Raw genomic sequence first — 24,624 nt, 5'->3', positions numbered from 1 at the left:
TCTATTCTCCACCTCCGATTCCTTTTTGCCCAAGTAATCATCCCATGCCCGATTGCACCGGCGGCCCTCTCTCGTCCCTCACCGCCGTTCCGCGGCGAAAAGCTTGATGCGTCGATTATTACTTTCGCTGCCGTACAATACGCACATAACGAAGCGACGTCGAATGGCGTCCCCTTTCTCTCCGATATTATTTCTTTTATTTCTTCCTTTCATTTCTTCCTTTCGACTCGATCTCTCATTTCGGTAATCTTTCTGAATTTCGCACGGTTTTTATTTCCTCGAACGCTAGAATCTCGTTAACCACGTCCTCGCCGACGACGACTATGGTCGGCCACCGTTGAACTTTCGCCGCTAACCAGCGACCTTAGTTCGAAATTCTGCTTTCATTAACGAGTCCATCCGAGTTCGCGATTAAACGTTCCCTTGACGCATTTGCTTATAATTCGTTGCATGTTAGCCCTTATCGCTCCGGCAGGCGCACAATGGTTAAATTCGCTTTTTGCCAGAAAAGTTATTTTAACGTTCGTTCAAGATTTAAGGTTGTAGTAGGCCTTTGAATTCGTCTCGACAGCAGCTAGAATATTATTGAGTTAAAGGATAGATGAACAAAATAATTAAAATTAGATTCAATATGATTCAAGTGCATCGGCTAATGTACACAGAGTCGTCATTAAAACCTGTTTTCAAATACTTTATAATTTATTGCGTAAAACGTTTAAATTTAATTTGAATTTAAAAATTTTGTATTTAGAACGCCGTGTCTCAGCACAGAATTATGTAAAACGATGCACATTTTGGAATGTGGAGTTTCGAAGGGTTTTCTTCAAACTTTTTCAATATATAATACTAAACTCAAAAGATTGAATATTGGCCATGGAATGCTGCAGTATTTTAATAATGAATAGCACAGCGGTAAAATTTTGCAAAAAAACTCGACGAACAAGTGTACGAGTTTGAACAGTCGTAACTCGGCAAAAATGGTCGTATCGCTGTCATTGTTGAAGAGTCGTCTGAAAGTGTCGACACTCTAGTTTTACATGCTAACTCAACGTTTTAGTTGCATCGTTTTTTTTTCGCAAAGTTGGGGCGGTACAAAAGGCGCTACAAAAATTTCAGAAAGTTTCGCTCAACATTCTAATGCCCTACGGAGTAAGCAGAATTTGTCGGACCAGTTATTTTTGCATCGGTCGAAAGCGACCACCTTCCTACGTAGATTTGGTGCCGGTTTGTCGCAGTACAATTTTGTTCATTCGAGTTAGTCAGCTGCAAAAAGAAAAAATTACCCTTTCCCCTAAAAGCGTGAAACCAGAAAAGTCTCACTTCAAAGGGACGCTTTGAGTGATTGTACAAATAAAAGTGCTCAAGCTCAGTCAGATGATTGTTCACCGCTTTTTAGAACATAGTTTTAACACTAGTTTTTTAACACTAGGACTACCGTAACCTTAAACGTGTGACTAATTGTATATTGTTTTATAACAATTACAAGATTTGATTTATTTGAATGAAGAAGTTCGTATAGAAATTTCTGACAAAAACAGTTTTACAGTATTAGAATTTGTAAAAGAAAAAGTCAAAAATCCAGTTTAAATGTTCGATCAGTTTAAATGTTTGTCATTTCGAATAGTTTGGTAGACAAAATTATAGCATAGAAAAATCTTGGATAAAAATTGGTCAACTTTCACTGACGATAACTCCGCGAAAAATCATTGTAGGATGATGATTTTGTTTCAGTTAAAGAGTTTGAAACCTCTACCTTAAGATAGTCTTTCTGGATTTTAAGTTCAACGCACCCTGTACATTGATATCGTGCCAAAAACGCCAGCTTTGATTTCATGCTCGCATTTAAATGATGGTTACAGTGGCGAGGGTGCGTTGAACTTAAAATTCAGAAACAGTAACTTAAAGTAAAGGTTTCAAGCTTTAATTTAAAAAAGAAGTCATCATTCTACGATGATTTTTCAGTCAAACTTGGCCAACTTTTATCAACAATTTTTCTATGCTATAACTTTTTTGAGAAGCATATTTTAGCGAATAGTCGTGACAAATTCTAATTTCCGCAGTTGTGGGTTAAAGACCATTGCTAAGAACTGAGTAGCTAAAAGTTGGCTTCGAAGTGCTGGCTCAAAATGAATCCGATACCGTAGTCGAAGGGTAGAACATGGCGCGTAAAAGCCAAGAACTCGTATTGGGAAACTAACTCGGTTCGTGGCGAAATCTAGATTTGTAAGAAAATTGTTCCGCCAGGAGCGGATCGCATGGACGTCATTTCATTTCTGTTTTTCTTATTTGGTTTTAGGCGAGCCTGGTAATTTAAAGCGATTTCGATGCGCAAACGATAAATACATACCAATCTCGTGGGTCTGCGACAAACAAGACGACTGCCATGACAATTCCGATGAAACCGAGAAGGAATGCAAAGGTGAGCGATGAGACGGTTATTCAAATGTATCGCGCACTTTGTACGGGTTTGGGCCGGAACGACGCTGAACCCCCGCTATAAAGATCGAATAAAATACGAGCATTCGTGTATCCGCGCGCGCGCTTTCTTCTTGTTTTCCGTCTACGAGACAAGACGAGCGAAACCGAGCGAAACCGAGCAAAACCGTGGCCCGATGTGGTCCGAGCTATGATCGATAGCCAAGTTTTCGGGGAAAGATGACAACACGGACAATGAAATACGCGAAAAAGAGCCAATTATTTCTGTCTTATTGGGAAAAATAATTTCTTCTCCAGACAACGCGTCTCGAAAGCTTCGCGAAGTGGTCTCGGCAAATTTGCCTTTCTGAACATCATATTCACTCTGCTGCAAATCGTGTGCAGCATTTTGCAAAACGTATTTACCATTTTGAAAATCGAATTCGCCATTTTGCAGATTGTATTCACCATTTTGCAAATTGTATTCACCATTTTGCAAATCGTATTCATCCTTTTGTAAATCGTATTCATTTTGCCGCAAATCATATTCGCTCTGCTGCAAATCGTATTCGCCATTTTGAAAGTCGTATTCACCATTCTACAAATCATATTCATCCTTTTGCAAATCATACTCATACTCATTTTGTAATCATACTCATAATACCTTCTTGCAAATGACATTCACACTTTCACATGTTCAATTCAACATTTAGCAAGTCAAGTGTCTCTACTTGAAAATCCTTGCGTTACGATCGACTTCACATCTACAGTGGCTGGCATCAATATTCAGACACCTTTTAACCCTTTGCACTCGATGCTATTTTTATTCGAAATCGAAAACATGTTTTCTGACCTACGGTATTTATCTATTTGTTGCAATTACACAGATCAAATTCAACCTATTAGTATATAAAATATTTTCACTTTTTACAGTTTTTTTTTAATGCAAGCTTTGATGTCAACATTATTTAGGAATGTGTTCATATAGCAATTTTTAGTAACGCCTCGGAGTCGCGTGTAAAGGATTAAAAGGGAATAACTCGAATAACGGAATAACTTCTATTATAACATGTGCTTGAATAAAGAAATCTCTGTCCAGATATAACTCATGGGAACATTTTTATAATATCAGGAATAATAAAAGAAAAAATCGGGAACCAGTTATTTTGACTGGTTTAGTAGTTCTATTGTTAAAAGTTGAACGAATGCCTTAGTCCGTCACTTTACTTATTGTTCGACAAAGATTTTGAAACAATCCTTCGTATCCGTCGAGTGTGTATAATATAAGTTTCTGCAGGATTAAAGCAACGAACGTGAATGTAGTTCTGTCGAATAAATGAAAACGCTCGGTGAGGGGTCAGACCGAGGATTTCCGCAACGGTGCACCTCGCGATTATCGGCAGAAAAAGTCGGAGATAATTATAAATCGAGTAGATCAAACTGAAGCCTATGTGAACAACTCGATTCATAAAAGAGATCGCGAAGTCGCGCGATCATTATTCGAAGGTCGACCTATAAATGATCAGCGTTGTGTTTTACAACGCTGCGTAGTATGCGAATTGAAGCTGATCTAGGAATTTCTATCGTCCGTGCCATTCGACGATCCACGTGCGTGATAATCCGAGCCGTCTCGGGTCGATGAAAAACAATAACAAATTAAGATATTTGTTTCTTCGACCTTGTCACCTTTGCTCGGATCGAGTAAGTGATAAAGTTTGCTTTTATTATTAGAAGATCGAGGTTGGCGTTACGAAGCACAGTAATTTGACTTTAACAGCCCGTAAACAGTGGTCGCCGATAGACTTTTCACGGTGAACACGTAACTTCTCCAATATACTTTTATCGACTTTATAATAGTCGCGTCGCATTCGGGCTCGTTCCTAGACAATAAACTACGATGGTTAACGCTGAAACTACCGCAGATTTCACGGCGGCAGACGGCGATCGAGACCACTATGAATGTAATTTCGTCGACTCCGCGTCGATATAAAATCCGCTTGTTTCCTTCAATTATTCGCCATTATTGTTGTCATTGATATACCGCTGATAAAATGAACGCTGAAATCTACGTACTTTCGTCGGACATTCGTCGTTATTTTTCCAACGAGACATTGTCGATCTTTTCTGTTGGATCGTTCAATGCAATTTGTTCAAGTCGAGTTCAATGCAATTTATTGGGTCGGCTCAAAAGTCAGAAGACGAAATGCAGAACTTGAAACGGAAACACTTGAAGAGTTTAAACATTCTTTGTTTTGCAAGCTTTTACATTTTAATTTGTAAAAATATGAATACTGACCAACTTTTGTTGGGTACATTTTTCTGCTAGACCATCGATAGTGCCTGAAAACTCATGGTTTCTTTTGGAATTGGATACGAGCATTCAGTGACGAGCGCACTTACCCATGACTGCTTACTCAGGCGCCGAAATATGTACTGTTTTATACAAAGGTATCCCCTTTCTAGCAATCGTTTAAGCTTTTATATTTATTTCGGGCTCTCTGGTTTTTTTTCGAATTCCTGCTTCTAACTTTTTTCCATTCCTGTGTTACTATGGCTTTGCGATCTTTTTTCTCTGGACACTTGGAAAACACGCTTGTACTCTTTCGCGATTCCGATTGAAGTCCTTTAAACGTTTATATAAAAATAGTCTCATACTAATAACATTTTAACAGTTTTCTTAAAAGTTTTTCCAAAGTTTGAATGATTAAAACTAGTTTGAACACTCCAAGTGCAGCAGCTGATGTACGTATACAAAACCGGTGAAAACCGTCATGAAAATCTGTTTTCGAATATTCTACAATTTTTTGTGTAGAACGTTTAATTTTAGAACGCCGCATCGTTGGTTTATTTCAGCGGTCAAATAATTCTTCAAATAATACATCGTTATTTAGATTTAAAAACAAATAACTTTTTATTTTGATTGTAATTCGATTAAATAGTTTGTTGTTCAAATATTTTCTTAAATACTCTCTAATTATATCGTGTCAATTACGCCAACAATGTAAGTTAAGTTAAGTTATAAAAATGTAATCAGAGTTTATCTGTGTATAATTAAATTTAGTTCAAACGACTAATTCTCAAGAATTCTTATTAATTCTTATTACTTTTAGTTCCAATTAATTCAACAATTCTTATGTCAAATTATTTGTTATTTTATTTGAACGAACAATTTAAATAAAAAATTATTTGGAAATGATTCATTGAAATTGAAAACAAAATAAAGTTGATTTTCCATATTAGCTGTGAAGTAAAAATAATAATATATTTGGAATTATAAAGGATTATTTCGAATAATTATTTGTTATCTTATTTCAAATAAAATGAGCCTAGGCCTGGCCCGAGCCTTGAGTTTAAGCATTGCCATATTGTATACTATTCTATCTTTCTTTTAAACCGTTATGTCAACACCACTTTGCAACGGTTCACAAGGTCGGTGAAAGTATCGCGCGGAGGGTCCGCGATATCCACGTGAAAAATGGCGGAAAATCGCGAAGTTATATCGTGAACAAATTCCGAAAAAGAATGGAGCAAATCCGTCCCGGTTCCGAGTAGTGCAAGCGCGAGAGGCGGCAGAAAGCGACCCGAGATGCACTTAAACAGATTGTTCGTGTGCAACTTAGTCGGCGCACTGGACTCGGAAGTTTTGAATATTTGAATCGTTGAATTGTTTAGTGTTCCCGGGAACTATTCTCGTAATGCGCGTCACGTTTTCACACACGTTCTCGCGATATTATTTCGACCGTTATTTATTATCGTTGAAGTCGTATTCACCGAGATAGATCGTGTCTAGCCAAGCACATACATTGATCTTACGATGCTCATAATCGGCTCCGATTGGCGAACACCACGGCACGGCACGGTAGAGATTCGATGCAATGCAATTACAGGACTTTCTCTCGGCCGCGCCAACTTTATCAAAGTAGTTACTCAATCTCTCCCCGGATTCGTTTAACCGATACCCGTGCATTTCGATCAATTTGCTCGAGCAGCTGCAAGATCCTCTCGTTCAACCGTATACGAGCGACCTCGTGTCGTTAGCCCGACATTTTCCTCGCCGATCGCACAGCTTACCTGCAAATTTGAACGGGGAAAATGGTCGGAGTCGTTTTCGTGGGCGGGACGCGACAGGCGGCGGATAGATTTTTGCGCACGCGAATACAGTCAGAATTGTATATAGAGAATTACAATTGAATTAGTCAAGAATTTATTATTTATTATTAAGAATTCTTTATTTATGTATGAAAAAATCAATTAAATAAAAAAAAACGATATTGTATTAATAACGAACCTTGTGAATGGTTGAAAGGAAGGCAGATATGCGAATTTTATTAAAAGAAATTGATTTGTAAATAGAAAGTACATACATATTCTTCGATATAACTTACTTATTCTCTTTACATAAAGCTTTCTAAAATGATTTTTCTCCTTGCTAATTCAGTAAACACTAAACACGCAAACAATTTGGGTCAAGAGATAAACCCAGCCACGAAATTGTGACATGCAAATGCGATAACTATCTGAAATCAAGCACGATTCTACGTTCTTAGATCTATGAAATCTCGCGAGGCTAAGAATTCATTCTAGGATTCATGAAAATAATTTTAATCTGGTTTTAACCCGGATACGTACGCAATCCACGAGGACGCTGGAGTTCTCAAAAACATTTCAGGAATTATCGAAAAATCGTGAAGTCGAAGGAAACGAGATTACACTGCGGGAAGAAATCGTTAGGTCACTTTAATCCCCCGTCATATCGAGAGAGATGGAGCGCTATGAAGGCGGATCTAATGTAATAAAAATCCTTGGAACTTACCTCAGATCCAGAACCTACTTAAACTTCGAAGCCCTAGAAAATATTTTACGAATTATCAGAAAATTGTGGAGCCTAGAAAAATCAGATTAACGAAGATCGGTGCTCTGGACAGTTTAATCCCTCGTTGCAGCGAGAGGAATGAAGGGGCACGAAGGTAACTGTAGCGTGGAAATGCTTGCATCCGAACCCTGATCTAGAATCTTCAAAGATTTGGAAGTATCCTCGAAAGTATTTGAAAAATTATCAAAAAATTGTCGGGCTTATGAAAGTGGGTTTATTTATTGCTATTATTATTATTATTATTATTGTTATTATTATGATTGTACAATGTTCGATTTCGAATCGGATCTCTAGCAGAACGTTGCACGCCACGACCTCGCGCTATCAGACTAAAAATTACGGCCCGGTATCTCAGTTGACCCGTTATTGGCCGCGCGTATCGGTTCGACTCGCTAGGATTGATCCCGGCTCATTAATTTGCGCGCGCGCGAGCGTCCGTCGCGCCGAGAGCGTGTCGCCATTCATCGATTTTACAGAATCAACAGCAATTGTCCGGGTTTAAAGATCAGGAAACCAATGCGTCGCGATAACGGCCTGCCTCGAACGTTCAACGCACGTTTTACGCGAAACCGCCGGATCCGATCGGGGCGAATTGCAAAAATTGGCCGTGCTGATGTACGTATAATCGTTATAATTGCGTAGCGCGGCTGATTACAGACTTCGACGAGGAATTCCTTGGCCGTGTACGACGCGAAACGCATTCGGGATATGTAGTTAGCGGGAAAAGCTGGACGTCCTTGTTGCTCTCGCGGCTACGCCGGTTATGGAACACGGGAATCAGCTACACGTAGGTTCGCCGCGATCTTGCATCAGAAAGGTTCGACAGTTTAAAAACGACTTTTTGTTCTTGCCAGATCGGCAGCTCGAAGATCGCACAGTGTTCTGGAATGCGATAATTTATGGCCAGAACGGAATTTTTATACTTTCATATTTCTAGAAAATTTTTGTTCTATCTCAAATGAGAATCCTTTAAAACAAAAAGTAATCCAATAATACATCAAATTTTGTTAGAAATAATAGCTGGTGCCGAGAGGAATTCAATTGAAATTAATTATAAACGAATCAGTTAACAACCTGTATCAATATTGTGTTATTAGAACATATTATGGTTGAAATCAGCAGAAAATAGGTTGAACATGTTGTTCAGCTTATTGGATACTAATTTTATCAAATTAGATCATAATATCGATACATTAACAGAATCGTTTGTAATTAGTTTATATTCAGTTCAGTTAGTTTATGTTCACAGTTCAGAGACACAGAATCTGAATCAATTTTCCGTATTAAATCGATAAATTAAATGTAGAAATATGATTTTCCATAGCTTGATTTGTACTTCCATTTTCCTCCTAATTTACATATTAATATTAATAATATTTAATTAATAATACATCACATTAATATTGTTTCGACCATGGTCTGATCACGTCACTCGCGCGCAGCTGTTTAGATTTCCTGCCGATTTTCATCGAGCCAGGTATTGTATCTGTAGAATGTAAAAGAGATAAACTAACAGCGACTATGGTAAATTTCAACTTTCCAGTTTCAATTTCATTAGTTATACGACTTTTACACCGCGGTTAATATTCGGTGCTTATCACGTTGACTGTCAACTACGAGATATCTCCTTAAATGATCTTCATTTATAGGTCATTGTATTCGCTTGGAACGCTCTATCAGAATATAAACAAAAAGCAATATCACCAGTTAAAAAAAAAACAAATTTTACCTTTACATCTCCTCTATGCCTCTACCAACAAAAAAAACTATTGACATCATATTATGTGCCCCTCGAAATTAATCAACTTTCTTTCTATTATTACAAGCGAACAAGTTATCCAGGTGGCACGTTTTAGGCGCCTCCCCCTGTTATGTACGTTTGTACTTACATATATAGTGAAAGCAGCATGTGTCTTGGTGGAGGCAGCGTCGCGTGGCGACTTTCTTTCCTTTAATTTCCTAACTGGGAGAGTGCTCAAATTACTGTTCTTCGTGTTCCGACAAAGACGTGTCTCGGTCGAGCAGAGATCTTCTTTCGTTCCGACGGTGACGCGAGAGACGTCTTCGAGATAAGGACGGCCGTGCTCGTCAAATCTAATAGCCGCGATTCCGGCGTCGCTCGTTCCGGGAACGTCGCTAGTTCGGGATCAGAAATAGGGTAATACGAAAACGTGCTTATATTTATCAAGTAACGCACTCGAGCGTCAGGATGCCGCCGTCGCCGCCGCGCCGGAGGGCGAAGTCTGCCGCGCGACTGCTGAACACTGTGCGGAAAAAAGAGCGAAAAAAGCGGCAAAGAGAGTAACGTCGTTTACGGGACCGGACGACGAAAGACGGTTCGCCTCCTTGTCGAGTAATTTACGCTCGCACGACGCGACACGACGCGACTCTCTCTCTCTCTCCTCTCCTCTCCTCTCCTCTCCTCTCCTCTCCTCTCCTCTCCTCTCCTCTCCTCTCCTCTCCTCCTCCCCCTCTCTCTGACCGTCCATGGATTATATGGATGTGTATGTACGTGTAGTTCCTGGCAGCTCGCGTTCCGTCACTTCACCGTGTAATAGAATTTACATCTGTTACGTATTCATCAGCATCCGTTCCATGCAGATTTTATTCCGGCTCGTCTTTTTCTCCTCTCATTTCTCCTCTCGAACTGTGAATTTTCATCTGGATTCGTTAAGCGCGTTTTCCTACGAAGGCATTCCTTCGGTAAAGAATCGGTGGCAGAGTTTGGCATCGTTTAACACTTTGCATTCCGACGACGCCAATACGGCGACACTAAATTGTTAATGCTGTAAGGTAATCGTATAAATAAAAATACGTAAATAAAAATGCAAAATCTTTTATTGAGTAATTTCGATAAAATTTCACAGCGGTCTAACGATTTTTATTTCGATTTGCTTTTTGGCACATATTATAATAAATATATGGGTATAATAAAAATAATTTATTTGATAAAAATAACATGTTATTTGCAAACACGAAATAATAAACAAATTATTTATGAAATTATTGAAATAACTTTTCAGTCAAACAAAAAATTTACTCATTATTTGTAATTGAAATATTAATTTAATTTGCAATTTGGAATCTGTTATTTAAAATAAATTATTCAAATTTAAATTACTCAAAAATAAATTACTTAAATTTATTCAATGTGTTCCACCATTTCTTTTGCTGCCTCTTTTTATTATTCCTATATTATATTAAATGCAATACTCTCGTGAATTATCAGTAATTAAGTCAATGAAAGTTGCGAGTGACTTTGCAATACCGATGTTCGTAAATTTAATTTGCTTCTCTTCTGTAATCGTGGAGGTTTCTAGGATACGATTTTCTACTTTTATTTCGTACGGGATAAATTAAATTCCTGTTTGCAATTGTTTGAGAGGTAATTTTACATCTGGAGATTAATATTTGCTGACTTCGAGTTAAGCAAACATGTTATTATAGGTACCGTACACGGAGAGCTAATAGCCTAGCCACGTATTCGAGTATGCTTTGAAAGAAGTGCAAGTTTTATGAAATTATTTTCAACGCTTTGACTGCCGACCCGGCAATCTCGACAATTCCATGAATTTTGAGCTATTTTTTTTAATGAAATAAAAGTTCAACGATGTGAGATCCGGAATATTTTTCCAATGCTGTTTCACCAATATGTTACGAAAGATATATGTACATTTTTGTATATTATCTTATAATATATAATACATAAAATCTTGTAAATTATAAGATAATATACAAAAATGTACATATATCTTTATATATGTATAAAGATAAAATTTATATGAATAATAGATTTATAATAAATATTTATTGAATTCGCAAGAAACGTGCATTAAATATTATGAAAATGGGAAGCTTTTGTTCTATAATTTTATAATAAATTAATAATAAATTTTTAAAATACCGCTGCGAGAAAATCGTGTTAAAGTGTATCGCATAGTTGTAGCCGCTGTAACTTTATTATTTCTGTGACTTGCAGTATGAAATTATTGGATACATTCTTGAAATTCCTCAAACTTCAAGAAATTATGAATTTACTACACTGAATTATATTAACGTGAAAGTATATAATCTGTTCATGTTAATTCAAAGTGTTTTTGCTTGATTCTTAAAATTTAGTTTCTAAGAATTAATTTTTACACTAATTCATTGTAATTTCTTAATTTCATTAAAATCCGTAAGAAGTAAGAATGTTGAGAGAGTAATTGATGTCATATAACATTGCTTTGCAATTTTAATTTCATTGAATAAAGTACTTCGATTTTATGAAATTTTTGAGGTTTTTTACGCTGTCGTTAAAGTGTTAAGTGATTGAATCGTCTTTGCACTGTTACAGTAAATATTATCATATTTTCGAAGAATCGAATTTTCGTTAATCATGACTAACAATTGTACAAAATTTAATCCTTGATTGCGATTAATGATGAACGGTAATATTTCAATCATTAATTGCGTTCAACGATTAACAGTAACATATTCCAATCGTTAATAGCGCTCAACGATTGACAGCAATATTTCAATCGTTAATAGCGCTCAACGATTGACAGCAATATCTCAATCGTTGATTGCAATTCACGATTGTCAGTAACATTTCAATCGTCAATTGCGTTTGAAGATTAAAACGAATATAATCGTAGATTATCATCAATCGTTAGTCGTCGATTAATTTTTAGCCCGACTCTGGAATAAAGTGCAAGAAATCCGCGGAAGGCGTAATCGTTAGAATAGGTTTCCGGAGCATTGTCGGTGCTGATTCCATCAGCGAAATGAACTGCGAATATTCGTTCGATTCTATGCCTTTGATTCGCCGCCGTAAATAAAGCCGCCCGCGCGCGGCTTAATAATTTTACTTTATAATCTGTCTCAGAGTCGCTTCTCGATCTCTTTACTATGTCGAAGTTTTGTTGTGGCTTTGTATTCTATTATCTGCTGTGTGTCTCTCGGACCTTTTTTCTCGTTTCACAATTCTTTGGCGCTCTTTCTCACAGCGTCCACGGCACCGCAAAGATGGCTACTTCAATTATACTTCTTCGAGAAAGCACCACGATCATAGCGAATTAAACGGCTATCGATTACGCACAGCGGGACCGAACGGATACCTGAATACACAGCACTTTCCCTCGATTTCCTCGTTGCCGAAGAATTAACGAAACTTTTTTTACTACGGAATCGAAGAGGCTGTTCTATTCAGTATTTATTAAATTGAAAGAAGAAGCTCTCGCCGTGTTGGAAAACTTCGCCGACTGTTTTTTCAAGAAACTGTGCAACATTTTCGCGCTTAAATTGTGAACTTCGCTTCCCCGGTGGTTTCGCGCAGCAGAGAAAAGCCATTAAACTTTCATTGGAACAATTTTATCCATCGTGAAATGGAGGAGTTCGCGGATGGTATGTAGTCCCTAAAGCCTGGAAGCATTAGAACAATTCGCGGCGTCTCGAAATTTTTATTCGAGGTCGCGCGATCGCAGAGGAGGCCGGATAACAGCTGCTGATATAGAGCGACGTACGTTTTTTGAAATTAATATTATTATTGTTTATTAACACTGCGACACTTGTTTTATGCACTTATCAGAAGATCGAGTGCAATTTGAAACATTCTTTAGAAAATATTCTTTAAAAATATTCTTCAATGTATTTCCAATTTGATAACTAGTTATCTGTTGCGATCTCTTTGAAAAGTGTGTAAGTTACTACCATAATTGTTAGACAGCGGATCCTTATGTAAAATAAAAAGTATCTTCATCATTCGCGACAAACCTGTGTCTAATTGACATTTTTTTTCTATCTTCAATCATTTCAGCGATTTGAAAATAATACATATATATCTTCGAATTCTTTCAACATTTTCATTGTTTTAAATTTCACATACCTATTTTTATTATAAATGCATCAAATACTCGTGAAAAGCAGTTAACTGGTTCGGTGCAAACACCGGTAATCGGTGCAACATTTATTGTGCAGAAAAATCCGCATTAGAGAAATGCAAAATATCGCTCGAAAAAACTTCGTATCTCCGGCATTTCGAAAAGATTCCTCCAGGGACCTCCGCGGCAGGGTCGGTTCGATCTCAAAAAAGTCACAATAATGTGGAGTCTGCGCGAATCGATTAAGGTCGACGAGACGCAGAGGAGATTTCATCAGCTCCGAAAAGATGGAGCTGGTCCCGTCGTCGATGCCATGGAAGACCCCCGTGTGATGGGCAGTGTCCGGTTGGCAGAGTTTAGGGGACCCAAACTTGGTCGTCTGCTCCGTCTGCGAGTTTTTCTTGCTCGTCTAGAGCAATCGCAGTTTGTAGCGCAAGGCCTGCACCGGTTGCATCAGAGTCTCTCGAGCTGATTCTGCGGTCCGGCATCGAGCTTACAAGAACGGGAACCGGCTCGGTGTGCCCCATATAATTATGGTGAAAGCCGATCTCATGATCGTGCTACATGTGGCGATGTCGGCGAGAATACATCTGCGACTTTGTGGTGGCGAGAATTGCCGAAATCATGGCCAAAGGAAACATTTAACGAGGCTTTCCAGAAAAGTATCAGCACAGAGACAGTATCATAAGTAGACCGTGGATTTTGTGCATGTATGACAAAAATGAATAGATCAAATTTAAAACAGTGAAGACAAATCATTAAGAAAGGAAATAAATGTTTGTTAAGCTGTTGCACCTTGTAATCAATGCAGACAATTTTTATTTTGCATAAAGATCTGCAGTTTAATCATAAGGAGTGGTTGAATCAATTTTTTAATGCTATATGTCGTAAGAGATTGGCGAACAGTCTAAATAAATTTTGGAATGCAATTACATACATGCCATGACAAAACCAGTGAAACGTCGAATTTTTTCGTGCAATCATATCTTATAATAAAAATGGCGAAATATCTGAAAAAATTTCTTCATGCAAGTATACGTTGTGCTAAAAATAGCGGAATGTCTAAATCAATTTCTTTATATAATTATGCGTTATAATAAAAATGACGAAAAGTCCAAATAAATTTCTTAATGCAGTTATACATAATAACAAAAATGGGAGAAAACCAAATAATTCTTTTAATGCAATTATACATTAACACAAAAATGACGGGAAATTTAAATAAATTTCTCGTTTTTTCCGTTCTTCTAAAGCGACACAGTCGTAAGCCGCGTTCAAAATAACTAATCTAAACCACAAAACTGTGAAAATACAGTACACAGGTGCTGCATAAACAGCAACGGAACGATTCTAAGAGAGCAAAGCTCGATGTGGTGACTTTGGCCAGGATCTCGCCAGTTGTCGGAACCGTGGCGCATAAAAATGCAACTCTGAAAACTTATGCGACAACTTGATTTTCGGTAGCCCGCTGCTTTAATCCTTTGCACTCGAGTGGCGACACTGAGGCATCACTAAAATTGTTATATCACGTTCCAAGATAATTTTTATGTTATGAAAGTTTAAATTTAAAAAAATGTTGAAAGTGCAATTAATGCATGAGTAACAAGGCTCAATTTCATACGCATAAAATGAACTTTGTCGTACAAAATGGGAACACTACAAGTCAGAGAAATTATTTTAGATTTACCGTTAAAATGGTTTCGAGTGCAAAGGGTTAATTGCAGCCGGGCACGTGCAATATTGATTAGCACCCTGGCCGAAAATGTCGCCGCCGGACTGCGGAGTTTCACGCGTTTCCGGGTTCCGCGCGGAAGTTCCCGCGAAAAAATTCATATAATGGAAATTTTAATAAAATGCGAGCCATACAGCCATTGTCTCGGTTTTATTTACTCGAGCGATTCACAAAGGAAATGAAATTCTATTTAGCGCCGCGCCGGTTTCTTTCGAGCACTTTGTTAAAATTTGTATTTGCATAAACTGCCCTCGGTCCGGTTATATTGCACGCTGTTTCTGGTCGTCGCCAGTGCGAAACACGCGCGACTCGCATGAGTTCTCAAAGTCGATTCTTTGTGAACGGGTGCGCCGTGTAACGTTTTGCAATTATCTGGGGCTTGTGTGCGCTTTAATGTGACTCTTTTCGTCCGGCCCGCGACGATGATTTTTTAAGCTGCAATTTATGCTGCTCCGTAGTTCGAACATAATGAACCTTATTGATTTTCTTGCGAGATACAAGTGGCTCATCCTCTTTACACATCCCATACCACACTAATAAAACAGATAAAATAAAACAGTAAAAGTAAAAAAGAAATAAAATAGAATTGAATAAAATACAATAAATTGAACTCAAATAAAATGCAATCATTTGTACAACGTAGCTCGAACATATTGTTCAATCCGTTCCCGCTTTGCAGTAATAACGCCACTGTGAAACTGGAAGCGAAAAAAAACACACGAAAAACACGATATTCGAACTTTTAATAAATATGCAACATTCGTTCTCCAAATGCATATTTATTATTACACTTTTGTTCGTTTTATTCAACGCTGTGTAACTCACAACAGGATTTTTAGCGTCGTACACAGGTAGACTATGCATTTACCGTTATCTACATAAAAACTTCTACAAACGGCTAATAGAACGACACTCCGGAGGCCAGAGTAGTTTTAGAAGACCATATTCAAGAATTCGAAGTTCGCACAGCTTTTACTATTTCGGCTTGAAAAAACTATATCGTATGCGGTAGTGAACGCTAGTGTAAAAAATCAATACAAAAAAGCGGTGTCCCGATTTCTTTTCAAAAAATCCCGGAGGTCTAAATGGCGACACTGTAGACCAGTGTAAACCTTTGGTTCGTTCTACTGCGTTTCGATGGTGGAATAAAACTCGAATTTCCGATGCTCGCAGGAACAGGGTATGTTAGCTCGCGTCCGCGAATACAAAATAGAGGAACCCGCGGCGTAATCACCTGCTCCGAATGACCTAGTTACCGATTTCCGCATAGGAGGAGCGCACGCGGTGTTCGACAAGCGCCATTGAGCCCCGACCCGACCATAAACCTTCAGGAAGAAATAGAATATTCGTCCGCGTTCGTTAAAGTCTGCCGCACATATACGGCAGAGCCGTTCGCGATCGGACTCTAGGAAGATACTCTAACCCGAACACGGGGATTGTATAACGCTGTCCGTTTACTGTCGCTATATACCGTGTCGGTGAGAATTTTAAGGTGCCCGAAGACACTCGCGCAGCTCTCCGAACCGTCTGGGTCAACACCTACCCCTGGCGGGCGGATGAAATACAGCGACCTCGTTTAATTAGCCGGCGACTGGCATCGCCGATAAGACCTGGTCCAGCTGGTTATTACGACTTCGCGAGCATAACGAGTATACGGCTGCTTAATAGAGCGTTAATAGTTGGCCTATATCTCCTGATGCTGGATGATGGATCTTTGGTTCTCCGAGGGTGCTACGATCGCCATCGGCCGGAAAAAGATCGCTCGAGGAGTCGAACGCTGCGAACAGGCAAATGATTCCATTCACGGTGCAAATCACTGAAACTCGGGCGTGTCTTAGTTATTACAAAAGAATCTCTGATAAAACTTACAAGAGCCAGTTATATATATATATAACTGGCTCTTATATATATATATATATATATATACTGTGCTTTTTGTTTATTTTCAAGCATAATTTAACTTTATATTTATCGAATAAGACGTATTAAATTGTTTTATTTCAATTCGATACATTATTCATTTGGTAAAACTAAACATGTAAAAGACGGGAGTTCTTACAACACCACAAAGATTATTTTAATCTATTTATGTATTTATTTATTTTATTTAAGCTGGAGCATGTTTGACTGCATTTGCTAGAGGACTTGTGCATTTCTACTAGAGATCAGGAGTTTGAAGCCTTCTGACAAGGTTTCCTCAGAAAAAGAATTCTCTCACATCTCCATCAATTTATATAAATGTTGGGGACTGTTTGAAAGTGTTTGAAACCTTATGAGTTCAAGTTTTAACAAAAACAATTGCTCCGAGATCTGATACAAGGGGGTTGGAAATGAATCTTTGCCCTTTCGTCCATTTCTGTGGAAGTTGAAGCTCATTTGACTTTGTTTGAAATCGACGTTTGAAATCTTTTAGATCCAAATCACGTGGAAACAATAGCTCCCAGACGCGAAACAAGGACCCAGAAAAAGAATTCTCGCGTATCTCTTTCTCCGGTTCTATGAACGTTTGGGTCTGTTCGATCCTGTTCGGTCGCGGACCCATCGTTATCCGACCTGTCTTGCCCAGGTCGAGAGTCCTCGGGCCAAACGAAGTGTTCGATACATCGGCGACCTGATCGATTGTTGGCTCCCTCCCCAGGCAAGTCTCCTCGAGGGTGTTCCCGCCTTCTTTGTCAGCTACTTTCGGCCAACAGCGGCATATATCGGCGTCGTTTCAGCACGCTCCGCGAGGAAGAGGGTAACCCGGCCTTCGATTGATCCCAATTGAGTTAGAAATCGTTAACGGAGCCTGATTGGTCTGCATTCGACACAAAAGAACGGCCGGGAGCCTGTTTTGTCGTTACTTTCCCACGACGCGCAGCCTTTTCCACGGCCGTCTTCTGGTTCCGTCTAAGCCGGATAAGGGGTCACGGGGTCGGAAACGGTCCGGAAATCGGATCGGAGTCGGCCTTTTCGGGAGAAAGTTCAATATGGACGATCCTCGGGCTCTTTCTAATTGTGTGTGCGCCGCTGGCAATTACCGAGATAACTGATCCACACAAAGGAACTACGGAAATTCCTTGTATAAAGCACATTCAGTCATGCATTCGTTTACAGAAAGCTTCTGTTTTCGATCTTTTAGTTTCAACTAGACTGTCCGAAATAATAGGTTCATCTCATTCGTGACAATGCAATTACCGAAATACATAATTATTTCAATGATATAATTTTTATTAATATGCTTATTATATGTATACTACACAGTTACAGTTACAGTTTAGTTTATTCCTCCTCTTTCGGGTTACAAAGTCGCCCGTTACTTTTGCAAACTGTGGCTTACACAAACTATTTCTATATATAGCTATTCCATTCTATTTCTTGAAGGATAAAAAGAAAATATAAATAACAAAAAATGGAAAAGTAAAGATTACATGAATATTACAAAAACAAAAATTATATGAATATTGCAAAAATTGTCCTGCCTTGAAGATTGCACTGCAACCGCACTAGTGACACAATTTTAGTGCACTAGTGACACAATTTTAGTGCACTAGTGACACAATTTTCCGCAGCGTGCATTTTCGAATGAAAATGTTTTTAGGAACGATCTTTAGGGTGAGAACGATACCCTCGTCTTTTCTAGGTACATACTTGTTGCGCGTTCCATCATAGAAACCGATAAAGCAACTCGGTGTTTTCAACGATTTCGACTATTGTTTATCTCGTAACGGGAGTATCCAACAGCGGCCAATCAGTGGATCAGCTCGGTAAATAAGAGCATCGCCCGATGATCCAGCGGGAGATCACACCGCCCCGAATGTAAGTTATTGTCGTAATCCGTGTGTCGCGTATAAAAGGTCGCGGTAGCATACGATGAACACGGCTAGCGCGTATTTTCGACTCGGGTATATTATTTCGCGTAAGTACCGATCGCAGAGCCGCCGGGAAAGCATTTTGCGATAAACGATAAAATCGTAATTTAGCGCGACTTATTATTCCATGTCCGTGAAAAATGTCTGCGCCGTTCCGTTCATGTTCCGTGTACAGAGAAACCCGAGAACGCAAGCCCGCGATTTATTCGAGACACGTTATTAAGAAAGCAAACACTATGAAAACGTGCAGCACAGATATATTCGAATAAACGTCCCGGGAACCGTCAAACATCCTAATCCACTTAACGAAGGGCTTGCCAGCAGCTCCGGCGCCCTGGCTGCAAATTAGCCGATCGTTTTACACGTAAATTTCAAGGGAACCGTGCTCCGCCGTGTTCCGTTACATTTTCATAGAATTTTCCGTCGCGCCAACGGGACATCGAGCACGCATTTTTTCCCGCGATAAAAAACATTTATCGTCCGAAATAAAAACAATATCTGTTACGCTCGCCCGCGTTGAGGCTGTCCATCGGGGCGGTGTTGGTATTCACCTGAAAATGACAAATTCGAAATGATATTTTCTTTTTTTTTACGAGTTCACGCCGGATCGAACACGACTCCAGCGAAAATAGCGCGGAATTGAAAAAGTTGCGGCTCTCCGAAATAAAATTGGCTAAGGCCAATGTACCTGTTACCGCGGGTGTACGCTTTACTGCGGCATTTTTTTCGCAATGAAATTTAAAATATCCGAACATAAATTCTCGAAAAGAGACCTCGATCAGTTTGTACGATTCGATCAGAATGTATTCTCGTTGACTCACGAAAACATTGTCCACCATTCTCATATTTTTAACGACTCGAAGAAACGTTAAATAGAAATATTAAGAATTGTTAAAAATATTCGAATTTTTGGAATTAGTGAAATTATTGGAATTATCGAAATTTTTGGAATTATTCGAATTATTAAAATTCTTAGAATTATTAGAATTATTACAATCATCAAAATTATTAGAATTATTAGTATTATCAGTATTATTAGAATTATTAGAATTATTAGAATTAGTATTATTAGAATTATTAGAATTATTACAATCATCAAAATTATTAGAATTATTAGTATTATCAGTATTATTAGAGATCGGAAAAGTTTGACCTGTAAACTAATTATTAAGCGATACAATACAAAATCACAAAACGACCAATCGGTCCTTCCGTGAACGACAAAGTTGCGAGCGAATGGAATTTCTTTCGGGTCAAACAAACCCGAGCGGGAACAGCAGGTTTAACACATTTTTAACGAGATCCGAACTCAAAGGGTTTACGATTCACGCCTGGTTATTCGCGACGCGTTTCCGTATCCGTTGCAGATTGATTAATCGTAAAAAGAGCGGAAAGGAGAACGAATCAGACCGTCGTCAGCACGGTTAACGACTCGGATGTAACCCTTGTTACACGGTTGTTTCCTGGTGCATCTCGGGCCGGCACGGATCGGTAAATTTCAAGCGGCAATTGTACGGCGCCGGAAGGGCTCGGATATTACGCGCGGCGCGTTTTATAGCAGGCGTTTTACAAGTGCCTACACGCGAACGCTATGAAAAAGTAGTTCGTAGATCCTCGTGCGAATCGGCGGCGTTTCGTACATGGCAGTAGTGGCTTTAAAGGCGAGAGCCTCTTCTCAGGAATCAAAGGAAACTTTAGAGTTTAGAGGATCTCGTCTCGTGCGAACCGAAGATGAAAAGATAAAGACAGAATCAGAAAAAACAAGAGAGAGAGAGAGAGGACCATAATTTTCAAAATTTTTATTTAAATTGAATTAATTATTTATGTGTTAGAATGATTTATGTAAAAGACGGAAGTTCTTAAAATACTACGAAAATTATTGGAATCTTTTGATAATGAATTGGCGAAATTTTCTGTAAAGTTTATGAAAAAGCTTAAGAAAATGCTGAACGAATAAAGATCAATATTCGGGAAATTACATTGTTCCAAGATATCACAATGTTAATTGTATTGGTAAAACGTATTAAGATTACAGAGAAACCAAACAGCGGTTATTTCTTTGAATGTTTGCTTTAGTTTCGATGCACGGAGTAAGCGAATCTAATTTTTACTCGACACGTTAGTTACTGTGCTGCTTACCACGGGATCTCTGTCATGTTTTTAAAGAGGAGAAACGCGTAAATATAAAATTTTGTTAAAGCAGTTATCTCTAATGTGAACTTTTCAATGACTTATTATTGTATTAAATTTTTTTTTATAGAATATAAAATTTATGGAAGTATTTTAAGTTGGAGCACAGTAATGGCTTTAAAGGCGAGAGCCTCTTCTCAGGAGTGAAAGGAAACTTTAGAGTTTAGAGGATCTTGTGTCGCGGGAACAGAAGATGGAAAGGTAAAGATATAGTACTAGAGATAGAAAACGAGCGATAGAGAGAGAAATAGAGAGAGAGAGAGGGAGAGAGAGAGAGAGGGAGAGAGAGAGAGAGGGAGAGAGAGAGAGAGGGAGAGAGGGAGAGGGAGAGAGAGAGAGAGAGAGAGAGAGAGAGAGAGAGAGAGAGAGAGAGATAACTGTGATTCCGAGCGAAATAAGTAAGAATACTACAATCGAATTACATACATATTTCACTCGGAATAATGCAGGAAGAATCCTGCACGAATTGTCGAATTGCCGTTCGAGAGACATGCGACGCAGAATTCCCCGCTTTTCGAACGAAGCTCTCCGTGTCGCATTCTGCAGATGTCTTGGAATACAGGCCGAGCAGGCGAGATAATACCTTGTTAACTCGTGAATTTAATAAGACCATCCGATATTATCTTCCCTCGGTTATTAATCTCGGGAAATTGTAATAATAATATCGCCGTTCCCCCGGAAAAGAAAAAGCCAGCCGGGATCGCTTACACGAACAAATATTAACTTGCCTGGGTAAGATTACTCTGGATTAGTATATCTGGAAAATAATTACTGCCAAAGGATTTTCGATCAGAGAGTGGATTTGCAGAAATTCAACTAAATTATTCGTAGTAATATGATTTCATTGGATGACCTACTGACAAGAAGGAAGAAATTCTTCCCAGACTTCGACGAAATAATTATTATTATAGATTGAATATTATTAGATCGCTGATTTTATGCACTTATGACAAAAACGAATGGATGAAACACAAAATAGTACAAATATTAGAGAAACTGAAGATCGTTATAATATTATTCTCAATTTATTTAAGCACTTAAGGGGTGAAATATATTTTCATTTAGCTCCGGTTTCTTATGATTGTTGCGGCATATTTTTATTTTGCATAAAGATCCGAAGTCTAACTATTATAAAAACATTCCAATTAGTAAGCCGTCTATTATCATTACCAGCGAGTCTGTATGCAGTATAAACAATTTGTGAACGTTAATTGTAAGAAGTGAAACGACTTTCCTATTTTAATTATTGTGACAGGTTGATATATTAATATACAAATATTTTTAAATCTTTCTAACGTCTGTACGTTTTTGTATTTGATATACTGTTAATTTTGATCACGAATTCATAAAATCCGCAGTCTAGTTGAACGTATAATTAAATCGAAAAACCTGCTGACAAAGAGGATGACAATCTAGTTTAGGTTTAGAAAAATGATTGTCGTATGTACTCCAAGCCTGTGGGCGACTAAATTATTTATCATGAACTGTGAATTTTGCACGTTTATAAGAAAAATGCAGAGACAAGATGTACAATAATGAATCATCGAAGAAATGTGACTGTAATACGATTTTCTGCTCGTCATGATTAGACTGCGGATTTTATGCACTTACGGTAAAAATCGCTGCCTGAAACTGAAAACAGTGAAAAGGTTAAAGGGAATTAAGACTGATGGTGTACTAATTTCAACTAATTAAAATTATTAAAAAAAAAGAAAGGAAATTATACTTGGCTCATTCATCTCACAATCACTGCGAACAATTTTTATTTCGCATAAAGATCAGTAATTAAATCGAACAACCAAGGCAAATCAAACTTGGTGATTAAATCAGAATTAATAATAATAACTTTATGTATCTATCGATAATTACTTATTTATTATTTTATGATAATTGTCACGCAAGGACGGATGAGACAGAAAAACTTAAAACTTAAAATTAAAAAAAAGGAAAAAGAAAAAACGTAAATATATAAACTTGAGGGGAGAAAAAACAGAAAAAAGAATTTTTATGTAAGCGGAGATGAGAACGAGCGGCGAATAGCGTTTAAGGAATTAGCTTGAAGGCAGAAAAGGAGTTACAAGAGAAATCAAGTATTCTTTGGCAATAATATAATAAATTCGAGATTACGAATAGATTTAATTAGAACTAGGACAATCTGATAGGATGCGACACACCGCAACTTCCAAGCAACCCAGTTATATCACATTTGTCTCGATCAAATTTCAAGTTCGAAAAATTGTCCGCCGCACCATAACATCTCGGCCTGCGCGGTAACAAGACGGGACCGTCAATAAAACTACTACCGAAAGCTCGTCTCTTCCTCTTTATCGCAGCTTCGAGCAGCTCCGTTATCGCATTTGTCACGTTAAAATTCGAAGACCGTCCGGACCACAAATTTACTGGCATTCCCGTTTTTATCTTTTAGTCCCGGGTCTGCCAAGAAGTATCGGAACTATCGATCGCGATTGTGAAGATAGGATGAGGCAAACTGCATGTGTAGTCAGTTTGGCTGACAGTGTACTGTATAGGAGGCATGTGGAGTACGGTCTGCCCCGCAGTTTTGCACAATGATCCTTTCGCGTTTCGTGCCGCTGCATAGTGCCATCGAAACAGCGACAAAAATCGGAAAACTCACTGCTTCGTGTTGATTCGAAACGTCTAAATAAATGAATTCGAAACGTCTAAATAAATGAATTCGAAATGTCTAAATAATCATGCTTGTGTATAGAAAGTTTAAACGATTCAGTAGGAGATATTATTCGGATACAATTTTGTTCGAACATTTCGAATCAATTTTACGAATAAAATTCAACTCGAGAAATATTTCGAGAAATATTCGTATAATATTTCGAATAAATTCATCGAATAATATTTTATTCGAATAGTATTTCGAATAAATTCTTAATAAAATGTTACTCGAATAATATATATTACATAAAATATATAACTGAATTGCAAAATAGAATAATTAATGAAACAATTAATTGTTAGTAACGTAAAGCAATAATTTTTTAGAACAACGAAGTTCGCAGTATAAATCAATCATCTGTTTTCAAATATCGTTATTTTGTACCCAAACGTATGCCTATATTTATGATAACGTCATGCCGAGATTGCTCTTAATAAAAATAAAAAAATCCGTCATCGTTCCATGTCTTTGTCAATAAACAGAGCGGAAGTTATTGAACTTCGTCCCAAAAAGCGGTCATTTCGGTGCAGTGCGCGCTGGTCGAATAAAGGAAACCATCTTCGATTTGAAGTTCGGTTAACAAAAGGCCGCTCTCTATTCCGAGAAGTCGTGGATATTGCAACAACGATGCAGCAACCGGGCCAGAAAAACGGGTGCTTCAGGCACGAATAACGCGTAATGGCGGTGAATTGCATCAGATTCTGAAACATCCTCGAAAGAGGGACTGGCGAACGTAATTTCTTTCTCGATTCCGTCCCCGATTCTGGCGGCCACGTTGAAATGGAAATAATAATTATATATTGATAAAGAATGCGACATCTTTGTTTATAACAAAATAACGAAAAAACTAAACGATCTATATCTAATCCTAGTTTGAAACGTTCGAAAGATCAGTTCTTTTACTAGAAGAGTGCACAGTGTCAATGAGTTTCTCCTACGTTCACTGCTTTTATTTTTAATTTTTCTAAAAAGTGCATTTTGTGTCCCATTCATATTTTGGTAGTATTAACTGA

General features: G+C 38.1%; 1 protein-coding gene and 1 long non-coding RNA gene across 8 annotated transcripts in view; one reads left to right on the top strand and one right to left on the bottom strand.

Moving 5' to 3' along the window:
- Nucleotides 1–24,624, top strand: part of LOC117225891 (low-density lipoprotein receptor 2) — a 123,396-nt gene that overhangs the window by 8,161 nt on the left and 90,611 nt on the right. For 5 of the 7 annotated variants that reach the window (XM_076523097.1, XM_076523096.1, XM_076523095.1 and 2 more), the window contains exon 2: nucleotides 2,297–2,419. The exons of the other annotated variants lie outside the window; for them this stretch is intronic. In XM_076523097.1, coding sequence (XP_076379212.1) covers nucleotides 2,297–2,419 — 123 coding nt within the window. The remainder of the gene's footprint in view (nucleotides 1–2,296; nucleotides 2,420–24,624) is intronic. 7 annotated transcript variants of the gene reach the window in all.
- On the bottom strand, nucleotides 8,115–9,627 carry LOC143259716 (uncharacterized). Its single transcript, XR_013033736.1, has 2 exons — nucleotides 9,178–9,627; nucleotides 8,115–8,961 (listed from the first exon to the last, which is right to left on the bottom strand). It is a non-coding gene; the product is annotated as an uncharacterized LOC143259716 (long non-coding RNA).

This window comes from Megalopta genalis, chromosome 6 (assembly GCF_051020955.1).
Source record: "Megalopta genalis isolate 19385.01 chromosome 6, iyMegGena1_principal, whole genome shotgun sequence".
Lineage (NCBI taxonomy): Eukaryota > Metazoa > Arthropoda > Insecta > Hymenoptera > Halictidae > Megalopta > Megalopta genalis.
Note: the sequence above shows the minus strand (reverse complement) of the source record. Positions and strands in the feature narration are given on the sequence as shown.